Here is a 26,711-nt window from a genome sequence, read left to right as displayed (position 1 = left end):
TTCAACAACAAAATCTTATTTTTTTACAAAAAAATTCTAAAAAGACATAGATTGCAATAATCACATTTACATCATCTATACTAAGAGATGTCAGGACTTGCTTGAACCAACCTAGTTCAGGGGGGATTCCTTTCTTGGGGGCCCTGTACCTTTCAGGGCAGAACTCCTCAAGTTGCAGCCAGTACTTCGGGTCTTGGTGAAGAGACAGCCTCACTTGCCACCACAGCTATCAGGAGGCAGCATTTCTGTTGAACATACATAGTAATGTCATTAAGCCCCTTGAATAATCATAACATTACTTTAGCTATAAATAAAATGTGGGGTGACAGTCCCTCAGGAAATTTTAAAATTATTCTACCTAAAACATAGATGGAATGAGACAGACATCATTACCCAAGGTACATGTATGATTACATGACTGGTGTGAATCTACATTGTGTACAACCACAGAAACGAAAAGTTGTACCCCATTTGTGTACAATGAATCAAAATGCAATCTGTAAAACTTAAAAATTAAAAAAAATTAAAAATAAAAATTTTAAAAAGCATAGATGGAAAATTGTTAAGAGATTTTCTCAGGTGAAACTTCATTGTATGGAATATTAAAACATCTTTCATCTGAACAGATGTAAGGGGACAGTATAGGACTACTGAGAAACTCTAGATACTCAGGGTGATCCATGGACCAGCAGCATCAGCAACATCTGGGAATTTATCAGAAATACAGAAACCAGGGGCTGGGGAGAGAGCTCAGTCGGTAGAGTACTTGCCTTGCAAGCACAAGGCCCTGGGTTCAATCCCCAGCACCCCCAAAAAAAAAAGAAATACAGAAACCCACTCTCCACCCTAGGTCCACCAAGCTGAAGTCTGAGCTTTCATGAAATGTGATGATTTGCATATGCATATTCAGGACTACAAAGCATCAGGTAATTGAAGACCCTGGGTACCTGCCCTTCAAAATGGGTACTCTCACAATGTACATAAATTACAGAGCAAAACAAAAAAAAAGAGTAGTAACTGATCCTTATCTAATGTGTGACATTAAAGTAGTAAAAGAAGGAATGGGTCGAGAGCTAAGATTTTGATTTCTAACTACCATTTCTCTCTAAAAGGAACCAGGGCTCCTTGAAGAAATGGCTGACTCCAGGGCTGTCTGATGAAAGAGAAAAGAACCCTGGAGTATCCTCCACCAGAAAGCAAGACATTACTTACATAGTAAATGTTGAAATGGATGCAGAATACTGTGAATGTTACTTTAAGGCAGAAGAGGGTGCATCATTATACATTTTTCAAAAAACAAAGGATGCACAAGACTAGAGTGAATCCCAATGGAATACAGAGCTGGGATGGTGATAATGTGCTAGTGTAGGTTCATCAGTTACCTCACGTGCACACTGCAGTGAGGCTGCTGGAGTCGGGGAGGTATGCATACATCAGGACAAGAGTATAGGAGAGAACTCTACACTTTCCCTAAATTGTGCTGCAAACAGAAAAGTGCTCTAAAAAAAAAAAATAGTGTATTTCAGAAATCTGGGCTGGGGAGATAGTCAGCTGGTAGAGTGCTTGCCTTGCAAGTGCAAGGCCCTGAGTTTGATCCCCAGTACCAAAAAAAAAAAATCTAAAATTCTCCAAAAGAAATGATCCAGTTGACCACATTTAAGAAGGGCTTTTGGTGGACAAACCTAAAAGAATTTGAAAAGCTAAGTAATGAAAATAAGAGACAAAATTGGGCTACATAAGATCACACTGACATAAATAATCAAATGTAAACAAATAGGTAATAATGGAATGAATACTTCCCTTGCATTTGGTACCAACACATAAATGTAGAAGAGATGATGGAATCTGAAAGTTGCCATTCTGCAGCCATCGTAGAAATAATGGACTTGGTCAAAAAACAACCAACAATGATAAAACTAGTATATGAAAGTATGAACACAAACAGGATCTTTACACAGTCACAAAGGCTATGAAAACACAAGATGTTGATTAACTACAAAGGGAAGCATAAGACCTCACAGTAGGTGAAGCTAGTGAAAAACTTTCACCAAGCATTCCCAGTGACCATCATCACAATTGGAACAGTCTACCTCCCGACCAAATGTCCAGATACAAGTTTCCAGGAAGAAGGTCTGATGCAGTGGGTCCGGATGAGACTGAGTCAGCTTTTGTTCTGATGCAGGTGACCCAATACCACCGACAATTTACAGGTATGATACTCTTGCTGCTGGTGGCCCTTTAGCTGTGAATATACCTATGTGTCTGTGTGCTCCTAGAAAGTGCCTCTGGCTACCACATGTAACATCAAAATGTGTTTTTGCAATTTGGCAGAAATGCTTCTGTTATGGTTTGGATGTGAGGTGTTCCCCAGAAGCTCATGTGTGAGACAATGCAAGGCTTAGAGGAGAAATGACTGGGTTATGAGACCCTTAACCCAATCGGTGGATTAATCTCCTGATGGGATTAACTGAGCAGTAACTGAAGGTGGGTAGGGTGCATCTGGAGGGGGTGGGTCATTGGGGTATATATTTTGTATCTGGCAAGTGGAATCTCTCATATTCTCTCTCTCTCTCTCTCTCTCTCTCTCTCTCTCTCTCTCTCTCTCTCTCTCTCTCTCTCCTTCCTGATCATCATGCCAGCTGCTTCTCTCTGACACTCTCTTCTGCCATGATATCCTGCCTCACCTCGATCCCTGAGGAATGGAGCCAGCTGTCTATGAACTGAGACCTCTGAAACCATGGGCTCCTAAATAAACTTTGCCTCCTCTACTTTGTTCTGGTCGAGTCTTTTAGTTGCAGCAGCGAAAAAGCTGACTAAAACATCTTCTCTACTGAAAAACACCTCCTGAATAATCCCTCCCTCTGAGCTTCCCATTAGTAGACCCTAAAGCAGTCTTGGTTACCTCTATAGGACTCCACATCTTTGGAATTCTGGATTTCATCATCAGCTGAAGAAGATTCACCAGGTGCTGAAAACAGAAATTTTAAAGACAGAAGGACAACCATGTGGTCAAGAGTAAATCAGGAGTACAGAATTAAAATTCTTGAGAATGTGGCTCCTGTATGTCCAGAAGTCTGGCTAGGGTTGCCTAAGTCACTGCTCGACAAATACACCCATCTACAAATTTTGGAGAGTAGGACATTCCCTGAGTGAGAACCAGATATGGTGTCCAATAGCTACTGGTATTAGCTGTCCCTGCTTCTGAGCTTCCCTGGCTTCCAAACTCCTGGGCAGACAGTGGTGGGCTACTTTCCCTGTCACACCTGCTTGTGACAGGAATGGATTTTACTCCTTTCTGATCTCCTGCCTTTATTTTTAACCAATGGCCTCATGAATTTATCTTCTGCCATTTCCACAGTTCATGACCAGGTGTGGTGGAAGCATCTGCAAATGTTCCCACACTCCTAGAATGCTACAAAGTCCTCAGCAGACTTTAAGTACCCATCCTGGCTCCCTGACCTGCAGAAATAATTCTTTGCCAATATGAGACATAGGGACATTATAATATCAGAATACATAATAGTTGAGTGGTGATTTATATTTTGGGACGATTTTTTGAAGGAAAGGAAAAGTAACAAAGTATTTGTTTCAACAGTACTTGTGCCATGGCACACCAATTGTTAAATGCTAAACTCTATCTCTGTGACTCATTCTCATATTGACTTGTGCAAACCCTACCTTCAGTCTTCCCCCCAAATGTAAGCAGTCTCCTGCTCAAACCTGGAGTTCTCTATGTATCTTTAATAAGATACAGAGGGAAGAGCACAAACCTATGAATTCAGTCCGGTGTATCAACAAACAGTGACCATTGCCATACCATTTCCTCATTTTACCTTCTGGGTACCTTCCAGGTGATTTTCTTTTTTTCTTTTTCTTTTTTTTTTCTTTTTTTGGGTGCTGGGGATCGAACCCAGAGCCTTGTGCTTACAAGGCAAGCACTCTATCAACTGAGCTATCTCCCCAGCCCCCCAGGTGATTTTCTTTCATCCTCTTTATAAACTTTTTGGGAAAATGTTGATATTGAGCATCTCAAATAGTGAGGTAATCTCTGTTGGTTTTCTTCTAAGAGCTGTGTAGCTGTACAGATCTTTGATGTAGCTTGAGGTAGGATTTGTACCAAGGGTGAGAGAAGGGCCACACTTAATTCTTTCACCTGTGGCTACTCAGTTATCCCAGCATCATTAGCTGAAATGTTTGAGATACGACTGCGAGAGTGAGAAATAAAGTCTCTACTCCCTGGAAGCTTACATTCTAGACAGGGGAGGTAGATGATAAACAGGCTAGAAAACATACAGTGGTCAGAATATTAAGGAGGAAAATAAACCAATGGAAAGTGATAGAAAGCAATGGATAGTAATCCAGATTACTTTAGTTGTCAAAGGCCTTTCCAAGGAGCTCATGTTTGTGCTGAGTTTTGATGGCAGTGGCACACACACCTGTAATCCCAGCAGCTCAGCAGTCTGAGGCAGGAGGATCATGAGTTCAAAGTCAGCCTCAGCAAAAGCAAGGCACTAAGCAACTAAGTGAGACCCTGTCTCTAAATAAAATAGAAAAGAAGGCTGAGGATGTGGCTCAGTGGTCAAGTGCACCTGATACCCTGGTACCCCAAAAATAAAAAAAGAGCTGTGAGAGCAGGCAATAATGGGTTCACACTGCAGACCCAAGCCCTGCCCACAGGGTCATGGCCACTTACTGGGAGACAACCTTTTTGCTCTTGGAAAATCATTCCTGGTAAGAGTATATTAGTATATCTGGAGGGACTTCAGTATGCCTGAGAAATTTTGCTAATAAGGTAATTTAGGATGCAGGTCTTAGACCATGCTCTATCAGTTTGACTTTTATTGAAGCTGTAGACCAAAGAACCAGTCAGTCACATGGTGCTCCATGCCTACATGATGATCCTCAGGGAAAAAGAAAAAAAATATATATATATATATATGAACAAGATTTTTTTTTGCTTTAATAAACTATAACTGATAGTGCTACTGCTCTACTGAGTTCTGTAGAAAAGATTTGAACCTGAGCATGGTTTCAGGGACCCACTGACACAGAGGTACTCTGAAGGAAGATCATCCTAGGCAAAGAGAATAACTAGCACAAAAACTGGGGGAAAGCCATTGAAAATTACACAAAGAACAGCCAAGGTGTCTGTCCAGGATCACACACTGATGCAGAGAATTGATCCAGAGGGTCTCACCTGACCTGGAATGGAGGACAAGAATGCTTGCTCAAATCCTGACTCTATACTTACTTGGTACCCCAAAAATAAAAAGAGACTCTGTGACTCTGGGGAATCTGTTGAACCCCTCTTAACCTCAGCATGCTCATCTCTAAAAAGAAATTGATGCCTGCTTCTTGGCTTACATGCAATTTAACTGATAAAATGCATGTAAAACCCCTAGTTTATAATAGGGCTCTCTGTCCCAGTTTCCCCATATACAGACCACGCAACAAAGATTTGGATATAAGTAGTTTATTGGAGAGGTAATACCAGGAGGCATTTTGAAAGAATGGAGATGTGACTCAAGGAACCCAGGAAACAAAGACAGTGCATGACAATGAGCAGGTCACTGCTGTGGGCAACTGGGACCTTCCAACCGAGGCTCCTCTGATGTAAAACACAACTCAAAATGGGGTAGAGGAGCAGGAAGCTAGAATTTCTGCCACCAATTACCACCTTCTCATAAAGAAGTTTTGCTCATTTGGGCATGAATCCCCTGGCACGTCCCACCTGTCCCTCAGCCAAGCATTTGGAGACTTCCCTCAGGAACTGAGTCATGGGAGAACCCCCAGCATGGAAACGATCTTCAGGGTTCTGTTGTGGAACTGAAATTGCCTACTCCAACTGATGTGGAACAGAAGGCTCTACATCATTTTGGCCCATTCTGACTGGAGCATATAACCTCTTGGGAGAATGAAATTCATCAACAAGGAGTTGGAAATATTGGTAGAAATAAAACTTTTATTTCTCCACCACCAAGCACCATGCCTTGCAAGAGAGCTCAGGAGTGCGTGATAATCCAATCGGAGGGCAACGAGGGCCTGAGCTTACAAGCTCAGCATTTCCCGGCTGCCTGCCAGCTGTTGATAGTGCCCTCACCGCCTGCTCCAGCTCTTTCCAAAGGCCTGCACCTCTGTCTTTGGACAGGCTCCTGGGAAGGGAGGTGGGCGGAACAGCCTTGCAGGGAAATGACATGCAGAGTTGCCAGGCTGGAGCAGAGGGACGTGTCCAGACAGAGAAAAGACAAAGCTGGAAGGAATTGACAGCAGCTTGAGGGAGCCTCCAAGGTCAGTTGAAGGGTCCACGCTCACCATTTGCATCACCTCTTTCAAGCAGGGCCACCACCAGAGGTGGGAATGGAGATCAGGAGAAGGTGATGCCAAGTGTCTAAGGCCCAGGCCCCATTCACTTCCCCAGAGCGGCTTTGTAAATAGAAAGGAATCAAACTTGTCATTAAAAATATTAATCAAACACAAAGAAAGACCAGAAGGAAGAAATGAGCCCCAAAATCTAAAAGAAATGCAGAAGACCAGTTACAAAAGTACGACCATGACTTCTTCCCTAACAGCAATTACCTTAAATGTAAATAGATTAAACTCTCTAACCTAAAGACATTCATTAGCCGAACAGATCAAATAGGGAATCCAACTATATTCTGCTTTCAGTCCACTCACTTTAGACCTAAGGACAGGCAAAGGTTGAAAGTGTAAGGGTGGGATCCAGATCATAACCACGTGGTAATAAGAGTGGCTATGCTGATATCAGACAAAATAGATTTTGATTCAACAGAATATCATGAGTGGGGCTGAAGAGGGCAGAGTGGAACAAGGTGGCAGATCTCTTCTCCTCTGCAGCCTGTAACTGGGACAGTGAAAAGACAACTGACTCGAGAGTTGGTGGCAGAAGGAACACACTAAGACACAACATGGGACTGTCAGAGACTTGAAGGGTCCCAGGAATTCTTGGAACAGAAAACAGGAAAGAATAAGTTAGCCCCAACCCTGATAGGGAGGGCTCGGGAGGGGTAACAAAAGTAGAAAGAGGGAGAGGCCAAGTTGAAAAACCTTCAGAAACGACAGTAGCGGACGAGGGTCTGTGGCTCAGGGGTAGGGCACTTGCCTAGCATGGGTGAGACACTGGGTTCGATTCTCAGCACCGCATATAAATAGATGAAGAAAATGAAGGTCCATCTAAAGAAAATCTGATTGAGTTAAGCCAGGCAGGAGTGGCAGAGCTGATCTCAAATTGCTGGCAGAAGACCACGCTGAGCTGCCACCCTGCAGACTCCACACCTAAGCCTGCCTCCCTGGACGGAACTCAACCTGTACAACTTCAGCCCAGCCACAGACGGCACTGAATACCATCAGGAGGAAAGCCTTTAAGATAGGCCGCCAGCACCATAAGCCGTAATAAATGCTGGAGGGGATGTGGAGAAAAAGGAACACTTACACTGTGGGCGGGATTGTAAACTAGTACCTTACACCAATGAGCACATGTAATTATTTTGCCTAGTGGTACACACACACACACACACACACACACATATAAAGGTCATATAAGGTCACATGAAATTGATGAAATGAAAATAAACTGTGGACTGAGTCCATGCCAGTTTCTTGCTACTCTCTCAACAGGAATATATTATATTTATGCTCACACAAGTCATTGCTTTAGGAAAAAACAGCATGAACCTTCTACCTTCTTTTGGAAACTTACTGTGAAACTATAATTATTTCAAAATAAAAATTTAATAAATAAGTATTACATTTCGAAGTTGCTGAGGTCGACCTTGAACTTGCCATCCTCCTCCCTCAGCCTCCTGAGTTGCTGGGATTGCAGGCATGCACCACCACACCTGGTTAAGAGTTAACATTTCTAAAAAATAGCTGCTTGCCAGCTGGGTTGTGAAGGCAGAAAAGCATTCTCTCACCAGCATCATTTCAATCATCTCTGGATCTGTGATACAAACTGTGATGGGAAAACAGAGCTGATTAAGCCTCAGAAGCCAGATTGTGTACCTGAAGCCATGCCCAGAAATCCAGACTTTGATCCTGACGTTACATGATCCCTATGCCTAGTGCACAGCATTAACTCCAAGTTCAAGCTCAGGATTCTGACCTCAGAGGCCACGGAAGTCTTCATAAAATGAAGGGTAACCTGGGCCAATCAGGGAATTAATACTTAAAGGCAAAATAGATCTTCGAAGAGATCAGAATTAGAAATAACATTGCAACTTTTATAAAGCCTAGCACAGATGGGTATTGTCTATACCATTCTCCTTTGTATGTTGAAAATATTTCAGTATCAGAGCTGGGGGTACAGCTCAGGGGTAGCACACTGCCACAGCAAGTGCAAAGCCCTGGGTTCAATCCCGGCACTGCAAAAAAAATTAAATTATCTCAAAATCAACAAAGGTATTAGATCCGTGTTCATGAGTATTAAATGTGGCAAGAGGCACTGAGGATCGGACCACAGGAGATCCAGCCCTGTGCACTCTTGCCACTGCCTCTTGGTCCTGTTATGGGCCACACCAACCCAGCAAACCTGAGCACTGGTGGCAGAAGGGGTATGAAGAGGCAAAGAATTTTTTCACCTGCTTTTACCATAAAAGCATAATTATACCTCTTGTGCTGCTCTCAGCAAACCTCCAGCTGTTCCCAAAGGAAGCAGCTATTGCAATGGCTCAGATTATCCTACCAAAAGCATTAAATGCATAGCCCAAAGGGAAACAGCGGATTAAAAAGATCCCACATCACTTCTTCAAAGTCAGTATAATGAGTTAGACAAGGAAATACCCATAAACACTTCAATTTAAAAGCCTTGGCTGAGGCAGAGGTGGGGGCACATGCCTGTAATCCCAGCAGCTCAGGTGGGATCTCAAGTTTAAAGCCAGCCACAGCAACTTGGTGAGACTCTAAAGCAAACCAGCTGCCTCTAGATAAAATATTAAAATAGGGTTGGAGATGTGGCTTAGTGGTTAAGTGCCCTTGGGATCAATCCCTGGCATCAAAAAGAAAAAAAAAAAAAAAGTCTTGGTTCGAAATAAACAAAACAAAAACTCTACACTTGGAGAGGAAGTAGGAAAAAAAATAATTAGAAAGCTGAGCATAAATCACTCCCCAATCTGCTACCCTGTATCTTCTAGCCCATCTTTGAAAACACATAATAAATTCAAAGTTGACATAAAGGAGTTTCACTAAAAGTCTATCAATGTGGGAAGGAGATACTAGCTTGCATTTATAAGCATATATTAGAAGGATCTGAATCACACATATCATACAGGTAAGGGGAAACCTAAGGAAGAGAAGAGGGGAATTAACCAGACACCGAACAGAAAGTGATCTTGGAAGTCCCTGGGACATCAAAGTCTGGAGAAAGCAGCTGCTGCGATGGCTGACATTCTCAACCCAATTCAGACTGTGGACTTCAGCACTGGGTGACATGTGGGGCTCCTGGTAGGATCAGACCCCAAAGGCTTTACTACAGAGAGCTGTATATCAGCACACTGGGCTGACACTGACCTCATGCAGCAGGGTGCCTCGGCCATAACAAGTCTACCCAAGGGAAGTTTCCAGGGTACTTATCCCCACGTTTGTCTGTATTTTATAGGACTCTACTGTCACTGGCTCTTCGCAGTTCCAAAATCCGTGGATATTTGTCACCACTTGCAGCAACAACTTGCACGGGTCTTATGGGTGGTGGAGTGGAAACTGAGGCACTTCTATTTTTCTCTTTAGTGCACTGCTTTCTTGCTTGTTTATAGAGGATAGAGGAAATGAGGTTTACTTGCTTTGAGAGGAGAGAGAGAGAGCCCGCTTATCAGAGAGAAAGAGGCTTTGCTTAAGAGAGAAACTTTGAGAGAAAGACAAGCTTTGCTTAGAGCTTAGAGGAAGAGACTTGCTACACCTTAAAGTCCTGCATCCTGTGAACTAAGGGTACGTCCACCCAAGGTGCCCTAGTGATGCGTCTCAGTTCTCCGGTCCTCGATCTGCTTTCCGCCGCTGCCCCTACTCGCTGCTGCCGCGTGTGTCTTCTTCTGCTGTTTTCCTGCTAATGGCTGCTGTGTCTCTGTCTCGCTCCGCCTACGCTTATATCACCTCCAGGAGGCGGAGAGCAGGGCCACGCCTCTTACGCAAAGATTAGGCGAGACGCTCAGAGCAGGCAATTAGTGCTCAAGAACACATGCACATACATTGTATGCGTGGAGGAGAAAATCACCTGAGTGTGCTTATGTCAATTAACCTCCTCGCTGCCGATGTGATCAGGCGCCATCCTGGCGCCGCCAACATAACACAGCCCCCAACACTCTACGTCTTACTTCCACATACCTTGGAAACAGAAACAAAAGGAAGACCGATTATTATACTGAATGCATCTCTAACAGAACAAATTGACAGGCATCTAATGAAACCAGGCTGTCTCTCACTGTGACGGTTAGCAGGCAGCTGGTATTCAGAGATGTCAGAGGGGAAAGGAGAGAAAATACAGGAAATGTTTGAAATGGACAATTTAACATCATTCTTGAATTTTCTCCAGTTTTGCAACCATGAGAAGCAAAGGAGGGCACTCAGGTGACATTCACCTTGCAGTAAAAAAGAGAATAGTTCCTAGAAGAAGCAATGATTTTGGCCCAGGAATTCCCAGCTTCTAAAGAAGTTCATGGTACCAAAGCCAAGTCACAGGGACTGTGACTGTATATATCTGGGGTTCATCAGTCACAAACTCAGAAACCAGAACAGTCCATCCCAGGAGGTGACATGTAGGCAATAAATAACAACAAAATCCTGAAAGCAAAAATTACTTTCACTCACCATCTCCTCCTTCACCTCCACTGAAGGATCTCCAAAACTCACGATTGGCTAAAATCAGCTAAAGCATTCATGCTTTCAACCCTAGAGTGAATATTTGATAAACATCCCCAAATTTAAGTGTTCCTTGGAGATTCAGACTATAGTTTTTCTAGGGTCTGTCATTTGCCGACATTAAAAAAAAAATCACCTCTTCCGTGAAGTAGAGATTCTCACTCCAGATAGGACAGGGGAAATGTTTTTCTTCTGTTCCAATGATAGATTTTGTTTCACTGCATTTTTTCAACAATGCAGGATCATGGAGTACCTGTAACACTGATCTTACATATATTTGTCTGGAGGCTTTTATGTATTTCATTTCCTTTAAAACACATACCTGTTAAGATCTGGTCCTTTTTTAATCTGCCTTCCCAGAAATACCCAGAAGTGCTCACAGTACTCTTATTCGTACAGAATGACAACTTGATCCAAGGCTTCCATTGGATTAAGAGAAGTTTTAATACCTTCAGAGACATCCAAGTCTGCGCTGTCAGACAATTTGGACAGACTTGAGCTTTAAAGAAGGCTAATTTCCTAACAAAGTACTCTACTTTATTTATAAACCTAAGTAGTTTATAATTGTCATTATTACTAATGAAATGTATGATCTAGACTCCTAACATCATATAAAGAGAAATAGCCATATGGGCCACCATTGTAATGTGTTCTTGCCAAAATGGGAAAGACAAATCTGGTTTCCAGTTGATACAGAGGGCAGCGAAATATGTTAAATAATGTCAGGGGTATGCAAATAACAAAATTCAGAATGTAAATTTTAAAAGGCTATAGTATAGATAATAGTTCTCTCAATGATAAACTTTAAGGAAATACAGGAAACTATAGATTATGAGATTTAGAAGACAAAGCAACAAATTGTATTTTTAAAGTATGTTTTTAAAAATCATTGTTTTGACATAATGATTTTAAAAAATCAATATGTTTTAAAAATCAATATGTTTTGACATTAAAAGATTGTTCACCTTTTTAGGTGTAATAGTACTGTGGGTTTTTTTTTTTTTTTTTTAAGAGTTCTTACTTTTTAAAGGCACACACTGAAATATTTATAAACATCTGGAATGTGCTCCAGAACACTTCAGTGAAGGAAGAAGATAGGGAGGAAGGAGTGGGTAGAGAAAACAAGATTGGCTATGTGTTTATAATAAAGTCAAATTATGACTACATGAGACTTCATTTACATATGTTTAAAATCTCCTATTATAAAACAGTTCCTATGAAAAGAAAGAAGGTAGTATCAAGGAAGTTCTGAGGACTGGCAATCCCATTAGATTTTTATTTAAATTGCTCAAAATTTTAGATAACCACTTTTGGAGAAAAGTCACTATGTCTTAGTGGTGAACCCCATCTCTGCCCCAAGATATAAGATCATTAACTTCCCGATGGAAAATTTCTCTTGAGCTTTCTTTCACACTTCCTAGACTTCCAGAAAATTTATAGATAATAAATAGAGGTATGAAAAAGAAAAGTTTCTAAAGAACAGAAATGTACAGAAAACAACAAAATATTTGACATTTCAATGGGTATAAAAAACGAGATTTCTACAATTCCATGGAAAAAAATCTCTTTTAATGGAGGCTTTTTGGAGACATTGTCTACGTGCTTTGGCCTCAGAGCAGACATGGAAGAGGCCAAATGGGCAGGACGGCAAGGCTCAGCTCATTCTGAAGCTTCTCTCCAGAGATTCCAACTTGCTGAAAACCCAGAGGCCTGGTCAGCTAAGTACATGATCAAACCTAATCCAAGTAAATACAGACACTGATGCAGTGGTCTCCATGGTCCCTGCATGGCTTTGAGACACAGATTTCCGGAGAAGGCCACACTCAAGTCTCAGGACTCGGGTCCTGAGGGCCAGAAGCCTCCCACTGGGTTTGGCTAGCAGGGGGCTGGCAATCTTGCCTGACTTATCTGAGAATTGGGGGGTTAGGGGAGGCTGATTTTTCACATGGACCTCTGTTACTCAGGAACAGCAGTAACCCATGTGGACGTCTCAGTAACACTTACACCCTGGTTTAGTGCAGTCTTGTGGGCCCAGCAGATGAGCCAGGAGGACCAGGAGGGTCATTTGCTAAGTTAAAACTAAACACCATGGCGGTCTGCCAAGACATAGGTTATGAAAGCACATGTTTCAAAGTGGACTGTGTAATGCAACTGTTCGTCACTACCACTTATCTCATTTACAGTGTAAAATGGGAAAAAATCTCTCAACGAATATGACATTAGGGGCTGGGGTTGGGGCTCAGCGGTGGAGCACCTGCCTAATATTCATGAGGCACTGGGTTCGATTCTCAGCACCACATATAAATAAATGGGTAAGATAAAGGTCCATCAACAACTTAAAAAAATATTTTTTAAAAAATGACATTAGGAGTCACTATCAGACATACGACACCTTGCAACTGTAATGGCACACAGTTGACAAAAGACAAACTTAGCAGCCAGTGTTCAAGGCACAGCATAACAGTGTCGCTGCAGTGCAACCCATGCTCATTATGCAGGATCTTAAACAGGAAGAAAACCCTCTGTAATGGCAAAATAATAAGAAAGTTCAAACACAGATGCAAATACTGCAGCTTCTTATTCTTAATGTTTTAAATGCCTACAAACATCTTTGTTTTCCTGAATAAGTACTCATGCAAAATAGGTCACTACCACCTCATCATCCCCAGTTGGTGTTCAGGACCCCAAATATCTTGGGCAACAAGGGTCCAGATGAGAAGGACAGGGACTATTCAGTAAGAGGTAGGTGATGAGTGCAAACCAGGGCAATAAGCCAACAGGACCAAGAAAACCTGCCAGACCCAGAGGGCTCATGGGAATATCCACAGATTCTGAAGATCAAGGGCATTACTAAGACATGAGATATGCACAGTCAGGGATTTTCCCCTATCATAGTCACTGACGTATCTCAAGTACCAGAAGAGGTCCAGGCACATTGCAGGGCCCAATTACTTATGAAATGAATCAGATAAGAACATATAGAAAAGCATTTTATACGTATCATATAAAGTGCCATTGATATAGAGCATTAATACTAGTTCATCGTTCAGACTCATTTAATCAGGCCTTTTTACAGAATGCAGTATTTTTTAAAAACATGTTCATGTTTATTCATGATCAATAGCAAAATAATAATTTCCCTAATAGCTGTTGTTATAGTACAAGGAATATGCTGGAATAGAGAAATTTTACAGATCAGGGTAGAATATTACAGTCAGAGACAAAAGAGGCTAAATTGAAGCAGAATAAAGGAGGCTGCCTGAGAGAAGCTTCCAGCTGGGTGGAGGCGGAAGTGAGATCCAGCAGGGAGCACGCTGGCAGACTGACAGACACCCTTGCAACACAAACGCACTCTGGAATCCTCTGTGACAACAAGGTCTCCTCTGTGTCCAGCTCATTCACCATGGTATTCTCGGTGCCGGGAGCATAGAAAGTGTTTAATAAATATTTGTAAATGGACGAGCGTGGGGCAAGTCTGAGCTAATGATCTCACAGGCAGGACAGAGTCCCCAGGAAAATAAGTTTCAAGCTGCCAACCACTGACAAAATTCTGCCCCTACTACCGGACTTGGAGGTGTCCAAACACTCCATTGACCAGAAAAATTTCAGCCTCAACTAGAGTTCAGGATTCTGTCTCCCTAAAAGGTTACCAGAAAAACCATAGGCACCACTTAGGTAGGAGGCCCAGGCAACTGTGCCCTCTGGGAGCTCAATAAACCTTGTCCTCCGCCTGATTTGAGGTCAATGGAAAGGAAATGTGCCAGAGTGCCTTTCTGCATGCCATCGCTGCTGTCCCTCAAGCCCATCAGAAAGATGCAGGGATTTCCTCCAGGTGGTGCCTCACTGCACGGGGGGCTCCAGGCGATGCTGGGTCTTCTGGTGCCGATTGAGGATGGATCTCTGGTTGAAGCTCCGTCCGCAGGCAGGGCAGTGGTAGGGCTTCTCTCCTGTGTGGATCCTCTGGTGTCGAACCAGTCGCTCCCCTTTGCTAAACCGCTTCCCGCACACCTGGCACCCGTAGGGCTTCTCCCCAGTGTGGGCACGCCGGTGCACGGCCAGGTTGGCATTCCTACTGAAGCTCTTGCCGCACTCGCAGGTGTAGGGCTTCTCACCAGTGTGTGTCCTCCGGTGCACCTGCAGGTGCTGTCTCCGGCTGAAGCTCTTCCAACAGTCCCCACACTTGTAAGGCTTCTCCCCTGTGTGGCTCCGCTGGTGGACCTCCAGGTGGTGTCTCTGGCTGAAGGTCTTCCAGCACTCACTGCACACGTAGGGCCTCTTTCCCAGGTGGGTCCTCTGGTGCTTCATGAGGTACTCCCTCAAGGTGAAGCCCTTCCCGCACTCCACGCAGCCGTAGGACTTCTCCTCTTCATGGGTTCGCTGGTGTCTGACGAGATTGGAGCTCCGACTGAAGCCTTTCCCACACTCAGGGCACTGGAAAGGCTTCCAGAAGGAGCCATGGGTTTTGAGATCCTCGGGTAAGGGGACACTGTGCTGTGGGCCAGGAAGTCCTGGCAGGCTGCTCCCTGATTCCCCAGGCTCCTGCTCACAGGCTCCTCCCAGCCCAGGTCCAGGGACAGCAGCTTCCCCAAACCTCTCAGACGACAGTCCAGCAAACACCCCTTTAAGGTCTTCCTGCTGGGGTTTTGCCTCCTTTTCCTTGCTCCCAATGCCTACAGGAGAAGAGAGATCAAGACTGAGTCCATGGTAGCTACCAAAGGCCATTTATGTTAAAGCTCTGCGTCCAAGCATGGCTCACCAAGAGCAGCTTCTCCTCTCCCTGTAACAAAACTTCAACACCTTTACTTCCATGGATCCTAAACTCACAACTTCCTTTACCTCTTACCACCTCCCTGCCTTTTTCAGAATAGTCTGCCACATTTTAATACTCTCTCACTTAAAAGTCTGATAATTCAGACTTTTCTTCAAAATCTAACTCAGTGATTTCCTGAGAAAAACACCCTGGTTATTCACATCCCTTGACCCCTTCTGCATTGATGTCCTCAATTAGTACTCAATTTATTATGTACCTATTTACATGAGTCCTTGCTGCAAATGCTAATTTACATTCCTCCACATGTTCTGCCTTCTCCAAATAATTACAAACCCATTCCACATACCCTGCTCCCTCTGCCTCACCAGGTGCCATTAATCTGAGCCCCCTGGGAGCCTGGCAGGTGACTGCGGCAGGGAGATGCTAGCTGAAGGAATGAGCCCAATCAGTAACTGAAGTTCCAGCTGCAAACCAACTCTGCTGGCACAGCTACCAGACTATCATACCCAGGATCATAATTCCGCCTAAGAAAATAAATATAAATTACATGTACACAGTATGTAGTTCATGTGCAGATTTCCCCAGGAGCAAAAGTCCATACATTGTACTTAGTTTCAGTTTTCCTAGTCATAACACTTCAAAACTGGAAACTACCCAAATGAACCTTAATCAAATTAGTAAACAGACTGGAATATTCTCACTGTGAAATACCACACATACACTCCATGAAAAACTAATTACAGCTCCACACCATGAGGTAATGGTGGTCACATGTCCTTGTTACGAGATGCATGTTGAAGGATTTAGGAATGAAAGATCAAGATGGCCCCAAATGGGTTGGGGATATAGCTCATTTGGTAGAGTGCTTGCCTAGGATGCTCATAGGCCCTGGGTTCAATCCTCAGCACCACAAAAAAAAAAAAAAAAAAAAAAAAAAAAAGGCTCCAATTTCAAAGTCATTCTGAAAACACATTTTATAGATAAACATGGCAAATGTTAACAACTATTGAAAAAGAAAAAATATGTGTGTTCACTCTAACTGTACACTAGTCTTTTTATATGTTTGGAAGTTTTTACAGTAAATGTTTAAAATATAAAGCTGGAGGGAAATAAAATATCTAGGCAATGAAAACATTAGAAGAAAGATGCATTAGTGGACACAGGATGGACTGAACAGTCAGAACTGGTTTTGAGATGGCACTGGCTACTCAACAGCTATGTGATTGGAAAAATCAATTAATCTTACTTTATTCATCTTCGAAATGGATTGCAGACTCAGGAAGGTTCCTGTATGCACAACAGTATGCCATGGTAGGTGATATGATTTTAGCCCTCAGACCAAGCACTGGTTCCAAGCTACTTCCAGAGACCCTCCTGCTGGATCTCCAACTCAACAGATAGAGCCCTCCATTCTCCCTCCCCATTAAGAAAACACTTCCCTTCCTTCTGACAGTAGCACCAATTTTCAGGTCCACTAGCCAGGATCTCAGCCTCCTCCTTGACTCTATTCCCTCCTCTCCTCTGGCCAATCTGTGACCAATCCCTGAGACACGCCTTGTTGAACCATCTTCTTCACCACTGTCAAGCCTGATTTCGGCTCTCACCTGATGCCTATATCCTCCACCCCAGAGGTCAGCTGCAAAAACACTTTCACCACATTACTCAACTTGACACTGCAGACATTTACAAGAGCCCACAGTCCTCAGCTGGCCTCGCTCTACTTATCCATCCTCTCGCTCTCTCCTCTGAACACTCATCTTTCACACCCAGGGCCTCTAGCTGGTGTGTGTACACACTACTCTCTGCACCCATTATTCCAAATCAGCCTCCAAATTTCCGCACCAGCCCCACATCCCATCCTACTTGTCCCCTTGACTTATGATACAGACCACAAGGTTGGCAGTTGGTCACTCTCTAATGAGGGCAGGCCAAGCCATGAAAAGGAGCTGAGAACCCACCTAGCCCAAGAGTTACCCCAGACTCTTGTCCTCTTTACAAAAGCAGCAGCTTGGGCCCAGCTGCACCCTGCTATCATTGTGAGTTCTGGGATGACAGGGGACTGATTCCAGGAAGACCTGAAGGTTGGCACTGCTAGCAGATGGTACACTTGGGAAACAGAGATCACTGCACAAAGCAGGGGCTCCTGTGATGTGCCCCAGACAGAGGCACACCACGCCACCCAGCAGAAACACTTAGGGATGTGTGCCCAGGCTGTTTTGAAACATAGAGCCGGTGAGAGGACCAGCACACAGCCAGGAGGAGGCAACAATGTGAGAGTGGGAGGACAGAACCCTCACCCGCACAGCAACGTCACTGGCAGAGGCACATCCCTAAGGGACTTCTGTCTGGGCACACCACAGGAGCCCCTGCTTTGTACAGTTATCTCTGAAGTTTCCCCATTCTTAACATTGTGACAATTGTGTACCTCTGTGTAAAATACATGAGCATCTTTTGCCATCCACATCACCTGGCCCTGGGCCCAGTCTCCAACTCCCCCCACCTGGTGCTCTTCCCTATTCCAAAATGACCATTGTCACATGCACCTGGCCTCTTCCCCTGACCTGTAGGAAAGCATTTTATTTTTTACTCTTTTATGACCAGTAAAACACTGGCCATATAGTAAGTGACAAATCTCTGTGGGTAAATACATGAATGAATACTCACTGCCTTATAAAAGAATCACTTAACAATATTTGTACAAGTTCTGACCAACAAATAGATGAAAAAATGTTCAACACCATTTGTAATAAGGAAAATGCAAACCAAAAGTGCACTGAGATTTCATCTCTCACCAGTCAGAATGACAGTCATCAAGAATACAAAAATAATAAATGCTGGAGAGAATGTGGAGAAATAGGAACGACTTTTACACTGTTGGTGGGACTGTAAATTAGTACAACCACTATTGAAATCAGTATGAAGGCTCCTCAAAAGACTAGGATTGGGTGCTGGGGAGATAGCTCAGTTGGTAGAGTGCTTGCCTTGCAAGCACAAAGCCCTGGGTTCGATCCCCAGCACCGCAAAAAAAAAAAAAAAAAAAAAAGACTAGGAATGGAACCACCACATGACCCAACCATACCACCCCGTATTTATCCTAAAGAATTAAAGTGATCATGCTACACTGATAAGTGCACACCCATGTTTACAGCAGCACAATTTACAATAGCCAAACTATGGAACCAGGTGTCCATCAAGATGAATGGGTCCAGAAAATGTGCATATGCACAATGGAGTTTTATTCAGCCATAAAGAAAAATGCAGAAAAATGGATGGAACTTGAGACCATTATGTTAGGCAAAATAAGTCAAACTCAGGTCTAGGGTCAAATGTTTTCTCTCCAGTGTGGAAACTAGAGAGGAAAAATGAAAAGAAAGGGAGAGGGGAATCTCATAAAAATCCAAGGGAGATCAGGAGAGGAAAGGGACCAGGGATGGAAGGAAGGGAGGGAGGGAGGGCAGTGCCAGGGAGTGATACTGGCCAAATTACATTGTTCTATTGTGGGCAGGTGCAAATATGTAACAACAAATCCATCATTGTGTACAACTATAATGCACAAAATGTGGAAAAAAATCAAAGTTGAGCAAACCCCTCTCCCCAAAAAAACAGTATTTGTACAATAATAAAAATATGTAACACTACCATGTTTGCCACACATTTTGGCCTCACAATGCCATAAGGCCATGTATAGTCAGTCCCATTTCATGACTGAGAAACTGAGACCTAAAGAGACCAAGTGAGATGCCCACAGTCATGGTCAGTAAGTGATGGAGGCAGGATGGAGTCTCTGGTGCCCTGAAGGAAGCACACAACCCTCCTGCTCAGCCCTCAGTGTAGTTCAAGGTAAGAAAAGGTCAGGTGGGGTCTGTTCAGATGAGTGGTCAATACACAATTTACAAGGTTGTGAAAGGAAAAAGAAAAGAATTAGGGGGAACAAGGGCAGGTCGTTCCCGGCCACGTTTTCTTCTTCTCCCACTATTCTCATCCACAGATTCTCCACACTGCTCCTGGCTCCCTGGTCCCCACGCCTGCAGTGCCCTCTGCTGGCTTCCCCACAGGCCCTCACTCCTGCTCCTTCCTCCTCCCGGGTTCCTATCTTACAAATGCAAGAGGCTTGAGGCCTGAGGTTTCCTGAGGCTCAGCCAGGCCCTCCCAGTGCAGCCACAGGTCAAATCCAGCAGGACCTAAGGCAGGACCAGCAAGAATCTGCTTCCTCTATGACAAGCCCACACCAACCTGTCCCATTTCTAAATGCACATGCACGGACACACACACACACACACACACACACACACACACACACACACACACACTAAATGTGCCAACACTTTCCTGTATGTTAGTCCAGGCCACTTCCTGCCCCAATACAAAGCTACTCTATGGGGCCTGCATTCAGGAAGCACTCAACAAACATCCTCTGAATGAGTACCATCAGGTGCTCCTTTTCTGCTGTCTTCCTCTTGCTCTCAGGCAGCTAGGGACACACACAGCTGTCTAGGGATGCTAACGACTGACCTGTCTCATTAGAGCCAGAATAGCTGCCTCATGCTTTCCTGCTCCATTGTCTGGCTCCTCCTGACACAGGAATGCACCAAGTCAGCTTACTAGCTGGCCTGGGCTCCTTCCTCGCCTGCCATGAAATCCCCTTCCTTTGTCAGCAGCACCAGAGTTAGGGCAAGATCCCTGATCCGTAGCTTTCAAAACTCCTCAGTTTCTCACGTGTAGGGTGGGGACCATCTTACCTGGAGAGACCCCGCAGTCCTGTGGTTCCACGTATTCCCCAAAGCAGTCAATCTGGGCTGGGGTCACATGCCTCCACTCCTCCTCAGGGAAAGCTAGGGCCATGTCTTTAAAAGTCCCCAACCCCTGAAAAAACAGAGTGCTATGGATGAAGAGAGAGTCCCTAAGGAAGAGCCATCTTACAGCCATGGTCAACAGAGGGGACAACACAGGGCTGAGCAGAGCGAGAAGACAGGAGGCCATCCTCTAGATGCCCTGGGAGCTGAAACAACCCCCTTCTGACAGTTCCGTGAGTGACTGACTTGTTCGAGTCTCTGCTTCAGCGGCTCAGCATCGAGCGCCACTCAGTCACCTGCACTCACTCCTCAGGCATCAGAGTTGGGAGCTGCCACACACACTCTCAAGTCCCATTCAAGAAAGACACCATGTTAAAAGGAATGGGTTCTCATTTCCTCATTCACTACGCCAGGAAGAAGCTCCATGGCAGACGTGGTGGGTCTGACCAATTGGTTCCTCAACCCTGCAAACCACCTTGGAAAACAGGAATGGGGAATGGCCCAAACTTAATGCCCAAATATGGCTCTAGCTATAGGTAAGATATGAGTTGCTTCTTTTTTTTTTTTTTTTTCTGCCAAATAATTCCTTTACTTCTCAAGGAAGTGCTTGAGTTAAGACTCCTCCCCTTCAGAAAAGTGCCCCACTGGGAATCTCGCATCCCTGGTCACACTGGGCACCTATGGAAGGGACTTCAACTGGGGTGAGAGCATCCCATTATCCTCATGTGCAGCAGGTTTGCAAGTATTAACAGGGCCCCCAACTCGGAGTGGCAAGTGCAGACCCAGAGACACTGCTCAGGGCCCCAGGAGCCCCACCCCGAGTCAGCTGCCACCCTGCAGACATCTCCAGAGCAGGAGCAGTAGAAGCACCCACAAAGGACATCTATCTCTGGGTAACCACGGTAACAGAGTCACACCTACAGGGAGTGTCTCAGTGTCTTCCTCCTCATGGTAAGAGAAGTACCCACACGTCAATCTGTGGTCTAAGGTCCAGGTATAAGACTGGGTGCAAATTAGTAACAGGGGATGACAGCAAAACAGAGAAAATGACACAGCTGTGTTTCCAGAGCTAGAGAGGCCAAGCGACTCAACTCTCTGGATGGCGCTTTGCTGTGCAGTGACGCTTCAGGCAAAGCACCAGGGAGGGTAAACATTAGCCAAAGCAACACCAGGATCTCCAAAAGGGCAGAATTATGGCTCACCTGCTGCGCTCCTGCTGAAAGAAACCCAGCTGCCATCTCTTGGTCTCTGGTGCTCACTGGAGGGAGGCCTGGACCCAACTGAAGAAGAGGGAGCGCTGAGGAGAGACAAAAAGCAGGAGAAAGATCAGTGCTGTTGTCAGATTCAAAGGTGTCCCCCACGCAAAACACACAACCTCAGAAACCTGCAGACTCCAGAGAAAATTGCTCTGGTGCCACAATGACCCACACCGAGTGTTCCCTGCCCTGTCCTCAGCAGTGAAGACCATCCCAACCCTGTCATGCTCCCTGGTCACACTCAGGAATAACTCCTTTGAGATTCAGTAACAAAAAAAGTAACATACTACTTTTAGAGGTGTGATTTGTGTTCCCACTTAATAAATATTCCACCATCAGTTGCATGGTTCCTGGTACATTCTAGAAGGGATATGAGGAGGGAAGGAAGTAGAAACAGTAAAAGAAATGATTCCAGACATGCCTTTCAGAAACCAGAGTCAAGGCAGAGAACATGATTTTGTCTGTTTCCTGCTGAGGTCAAGGAAATAACCAGGAATATTCAGAATTAGACCTTGCAGGTAACGGTTTTATCTACTGCTGGGTTTCTGAAGGACAGAGGTGGTGAGGGTTGGTCACAGAGCGGTTTTTCCATGCCCTTTCATCTTTGCTGTCTGCATCTTCTTACCCTGCTCTTGGAAGGCCTGCGTCCCATCTCCAGGGTCCTGACTCAGCTGCTCTTCTGTTCTTTGGTCTAGGACTTGAACTCCTTCCCCATGGGGCATCCCCCACTCAGGCTTGACCTCCACTGGCTCCAGGTGGACGCCTGGCTCCCAAGCACCTCTGCTGAGGGCTGTCTTCTGCTGTTCTCCCTGCATGTGGCACGGAACCTAAGAAAAATTCCCAACACCAATAAGAATGGGGCTTGGTCAAGACTGCTCTGAAGGGAGTTGAATTAAAACCTAAAAGGAGAACCATTATGGCTTCAGGGGAGATGAAGGAAAAGTCGGATGAGCTCTTCCTCCAACATCAGTGAGGAAGTGAAAAGGAAGTGACATTCCTTTTATCAGGCCCTGAGCAACCTGTCTCTGTCCATGCTATTTGACAAGGGTTCCTCTATCTGCCTTGACACTGATCAAACTTCCCATGAATGCTATCACAGAGAGCCCAAATACTGTCCTGCTGAGAACTTAAGCACAATATACTCACTACTAGAAAATAAATTTCCTAGTTGTAAAAGCAAAAATTTTTAAACTGCTAAGCCCAGACACCGTAGTGAATTAGCCAGTGAAAAATAGCAGTTCTACAAAGAGCAGGAACAACCAGGAGGACTCGCACTGAGACGCACTCACAAAAGCAAAGTGCTTTCTGGTCCACTTTTAAGCTCCTGTGTGGGAGGGAGGCTGGGCCACAGAATGAAGCCCCTCGCCCTCCTTTCCCAGTCATGAATCAGGTGACTGTACCACATAGTGACAGCAACATGGCCAGAGTCCCAGGGCAACATTTACGGTGCAGAGTCACTTGATGTCATCAGAACAGCACTAGGAGCCCTAGGAGCTGATGTGGTCAGCATGGAAACAGCACAGATATGGGTAACTTTTAGGAGAAATATTCACCATTGGGTTCCCTATACTCCCACAGGCATCTCCCCCAAGGCAGGGCTGGGGACCCTAAAAACAATCACAACTGCTTTCTTAGGGCCTGCGGCTCACAAAGGAATCAGGGCCAGGCCCTGCCCTGATACCTAAACAGGAGCACCAGGCCCATCGGCCCACCAGCATCTTCCCAGGGAACAGCTCTTCTGGCTGAAAAACCCACCACTCTCCAGAAAGTTCCCCAGGCAGAGTGGAGGTTCTAAGCCTCATCCAGCCCACTGCTTCCTCAAACCTCTCAATTCTTTAGAACTCCCTTCCCACGGCAACAGAGAAAGACCCGGATACCCTCTTCTCACCCACCGCCTTGGCCTCCAGCGCATTCTCTGTCAAGTCCTCCACCATGGTCACCAAAGCCTTGCCACTCTCCAGGCTGTGCTCCCGGATCCAGGCATAGAACTCCCGGGGCAGGATGGTCAGGAACTGCTCCAGCACCAGCAGCTCCAGGATCTGCTCCTTGGTGTGCAGCTCGGGCCTCAGCCACCCGCGACAGAGCTCTTGGAGCTCCCTGAGGGCTTCCTGGGGACCCGCTGCCTCCTGGTAGCGGAACTGCCGAAACCTCAGACGAAAAGTCTCAGGACTAGAGTCTTCCCTTGCCCTACCCCATGGCAACTCTTTCTCCAGTTTCACCACAGGAACTCCCATTTGCTGCTGAGGATCTTCCGCCATCCTTGAACGCTCTTTAAGCATCTTCACACTCCCTCTCAGGACACTGAGAATGATAGCATAAATTATCCTTTTTGAGAACACAAGACACATGAAAGGTCAGACCATCCTACCTGTGTCTACATCGACAAACATTCTGCTAAAGAACATGGTAATGACCTGCTATGATGCATTTTCAAAAGGCTAAACATATGCCCTGAAAACCAAGTCAGTGAAACTATTTGCCAAGCACCTCTTAGATAGAGAATAAATAGAAAATACATAAGAGTTAGCTTACACTCAAAAGTAGCTTAAGACCTCAGTGGAGAGACAACACAACAATCAGGGAATAATATAAACTGGACTATAATTACGTTAGTCAGCAGGACCCACTCTTTCAATACCCAAGGAAACATACATTCAACACACACACAAAGTCACATACCACATAACAGTGGTATATATGACAGTGGTCCCAAGATTATAATGGACCTGAAATTTTTCCATTGACTAGTAAAAGCATAGCCTACTTACTACTAACAATAAACAACTCTGTTATTAGCTCATGTATTTACTAGTCTATACTTTTAATTGCTCCATTCAGAGTACCCTCCTTCTACTATTAAAATTAAAAAGTTATATACTATAAAACAGTATGCTGTGTTGTGCCAGCAGCAATCTCATATATCTTGTGTTTCCCACATCTCTTATTGTATCATAAGGCAAGGTCCAGGTCTGTGACATCATATTCAATGATATTCACATAACAATGCATTTCTCAGGATGTGTCTCCATGATTAAGCAATGCATGATTCTCTGTGTGTGTTGTGTGTGTGTGTGTGTGTGTGTGTGTGTGTGTAAGTATACATACCTTCCCAGGCATGCATAAACAAGAAAAAGACAAGGACTCTGTCTTCTTGAAACTCATACTAATGCAGCAGACAGAAAATATCAAATGAAGAAAATACATAAAAATTGCAAGTGAGGACAAGTTCTAGAAAGGCAATAATAAGGTACTGTTAGTGGAGACAATGGACCTGAGTTTGAAGAGGTTTTTATTGTTGTTTTGTTTTGTTTTTTGCAGTATCAGCAGCAAGACTATATATTACAATGTTATTTGCTTGGATTCCATTACAGTTATAAAATTTTATGCTCATCTAGCACTTTTCAGCTCAGAATGTCAGAATGCTCTAATTACATGACCCTTGAAACATGCAGGGAACAGCAGGGAACATACTTAAGTTGAGACCTAGAGGATAGAGAGTGAGCCAGTCATTCAAACATCATTCCAGGCTAGAAATAACTCTGCAAGTTCAAGAGCAAGTCAAAGTCCAGTGTGGCTTCAACAGAGTGAGTGAGGGGCAGAGGTGCATAAGAAAAGTTCCCAGAGCCAAGCAGAAATCGGATTACTCAGGGTCTGGGCCACCATAAGAATTATGGGCTTTACACTTATGTCTTAATTTAGGGGGAGCTACATATTTTACAAAAGTCAAACTGCCTGTGTGTCAACAAGAATAGAGTGCATAAAAAGGGAAGTGGTATTTCAGGAGGTTCAAGCAAAGGATGGCAAGTCTTTAGGTCAGGGTGGTAACAAAGCAGACAAAAATCAAAACATTTTGGAGGCACACTTAACAAATTTGCTAGTGGTTTGAATGTGATGGTGTGCTTGGCCTAAAAAAGAAAATGGACATGGTTTAGACAATACTCATGTTTATGGGGAAAAAAGAAAAAAAAAAAAAAAAAAAACCCAAGGATTGTATTTATGACTAATTGTATGACAGGTTATTTTAGTTTCTGTTCTGTGGAAAGTGTAAAGCATTCCAACAAAAGGTAAACTTTTTTTTTTTTTTGCACCCATGTTGTTGATTGCTAAATGTAAGTCTGATCATGATGCTGAATAAATGTCTTTAAAAAAAAAAAAAAGACAATGGAGCAACATATATGCCAAGGTCTGCCTCCCAAAATACTTGGTAATATGAAAAACATGGGGAGTTAAAAAGGGACAGATTAAGTCCAAGTACTCCTGAGAAAGAAGCTCGAAGTAGACTGGAGGTACTAATCTCCGGGGGGGGGGGGGGGGGGGGCGCAAGTCGGGAAGCCCTAAGCTAGGGAGACAGATCTCAAATCCAAAGTAACAGGAAAGGATAACGGTTTGTTAGGACAGATCACCCGGATTAGTGCAGAGAATAAGCAACTACATGGGCGTTTGTGCACTTAACCACCACTCTTCCACCGATTTCACCTTTCAGGCTACCGTATGTATTTCCTCTGCTGCATCAAATTCCTCTTTCATGACTTTCTAGCTATTGCATTGGTTCACTCCACTAATGCATTTACTGCTCTATAGATGCAACGGTTTATAGTGGCTCCGTCTACCCGATCCCCCTGTAGGCAAGAGAGAGCCTCATTCATCTTTCATTTCTGCATTTGACAAACAGAACGCGCTTCCAGCCGTTCCTTCGGTGGCTGTACTACGTCCTACCCTAATTACTTTCGCTCTCCCAAGAGTCCTGCCTTGCTTGGCGATCTCCCGGGGTTCATGGACGACCTACGTTAGGCCAAGCCTGGCCGGGCGGGATCAGCCGGGCTCCTACCTGAGTCGACCGCGGCGCGGACGTGCAGATCCCGACTCGCGGGGCCTCCGCGCCGCAGCCCGGCCCCGCTGTCCGTCCACCGCCTCGCCCGCCGCCCGCAGCCCGCCGCGGGCCCGGCCCGGCCCGGCTCACCCACAGCCCGGCACCAGCGCCAGGTTCGCCAGTGCCCTCGGAGGACCGGAAGTGAGTGGAGAGCGCTG

The 26,711-nt window shown here is 44.7% G+C and overlaps 1 protein-coding gene across 5 annotated transcripts; it reads right to left on the bottom strand.

Annotated features, from left to right (window-relative positions):
* Positions 1–26,711, bottom strand: ZSCAN25 (zinc finger and SCAN domain containing 25). 5 transcript variants are annotated; one of them, XM_079121268.1, is made up of 7 exons: positions 26,512–26,711; positions 23,576–23,984; positions 22,309–22,510; positions 21,630–21,724; positions 20,374–20,497; positions 7,896–7,969; positions 1–245 (listed from the first exon to the last, which is right to left on the bottom strand). In XM_079121268.1, the coding sequence occupies exons 2-7, from the start codon at positions 23,960–23,962 to the stop codon at positions 168–170; spliced, it is 960 nt and encodes a 319-aa protein (XP_078977394.1). In that variant the 5' UTR covers positions 23,963–23,984; positions 26,512–26,711; the 3' UTR covers positions 1–167. The 5 variants fall into 5 exon arrangements, with proteins under 5 accessions (XP_078977394.1, XP_078977393.1, XP_078977391.1 ...); XM_079121267.1 differs by lacking the exon at positions 1–245 and having other exon boundaries at positions 7,734–7,969; XM_079121265.1 differs by lacking the exons at positions 1–245; positions 7,896–7,969 and adding an exon at positions 11,873–15,533 and having other exon boundaries at positions 23,576–24,008; positions 26,512–26,709.

Source organism: Sciurus vulgaris, assembly GCF_902686455.1.
Source record: "Sciurus vulgaris genome assembly, chromosome: 18".
Taxonomy (NCBI): Eukaryota; Metazoa; Chordata; class Mammalia; order Rodentia; family Sciuridae; genus Sciurus; species Sciurus vulgaris.
Note: the sequence above shows the minus strand (reverse complement) of the source record. Positions and strands in the feature narration are given on the sequence as shown.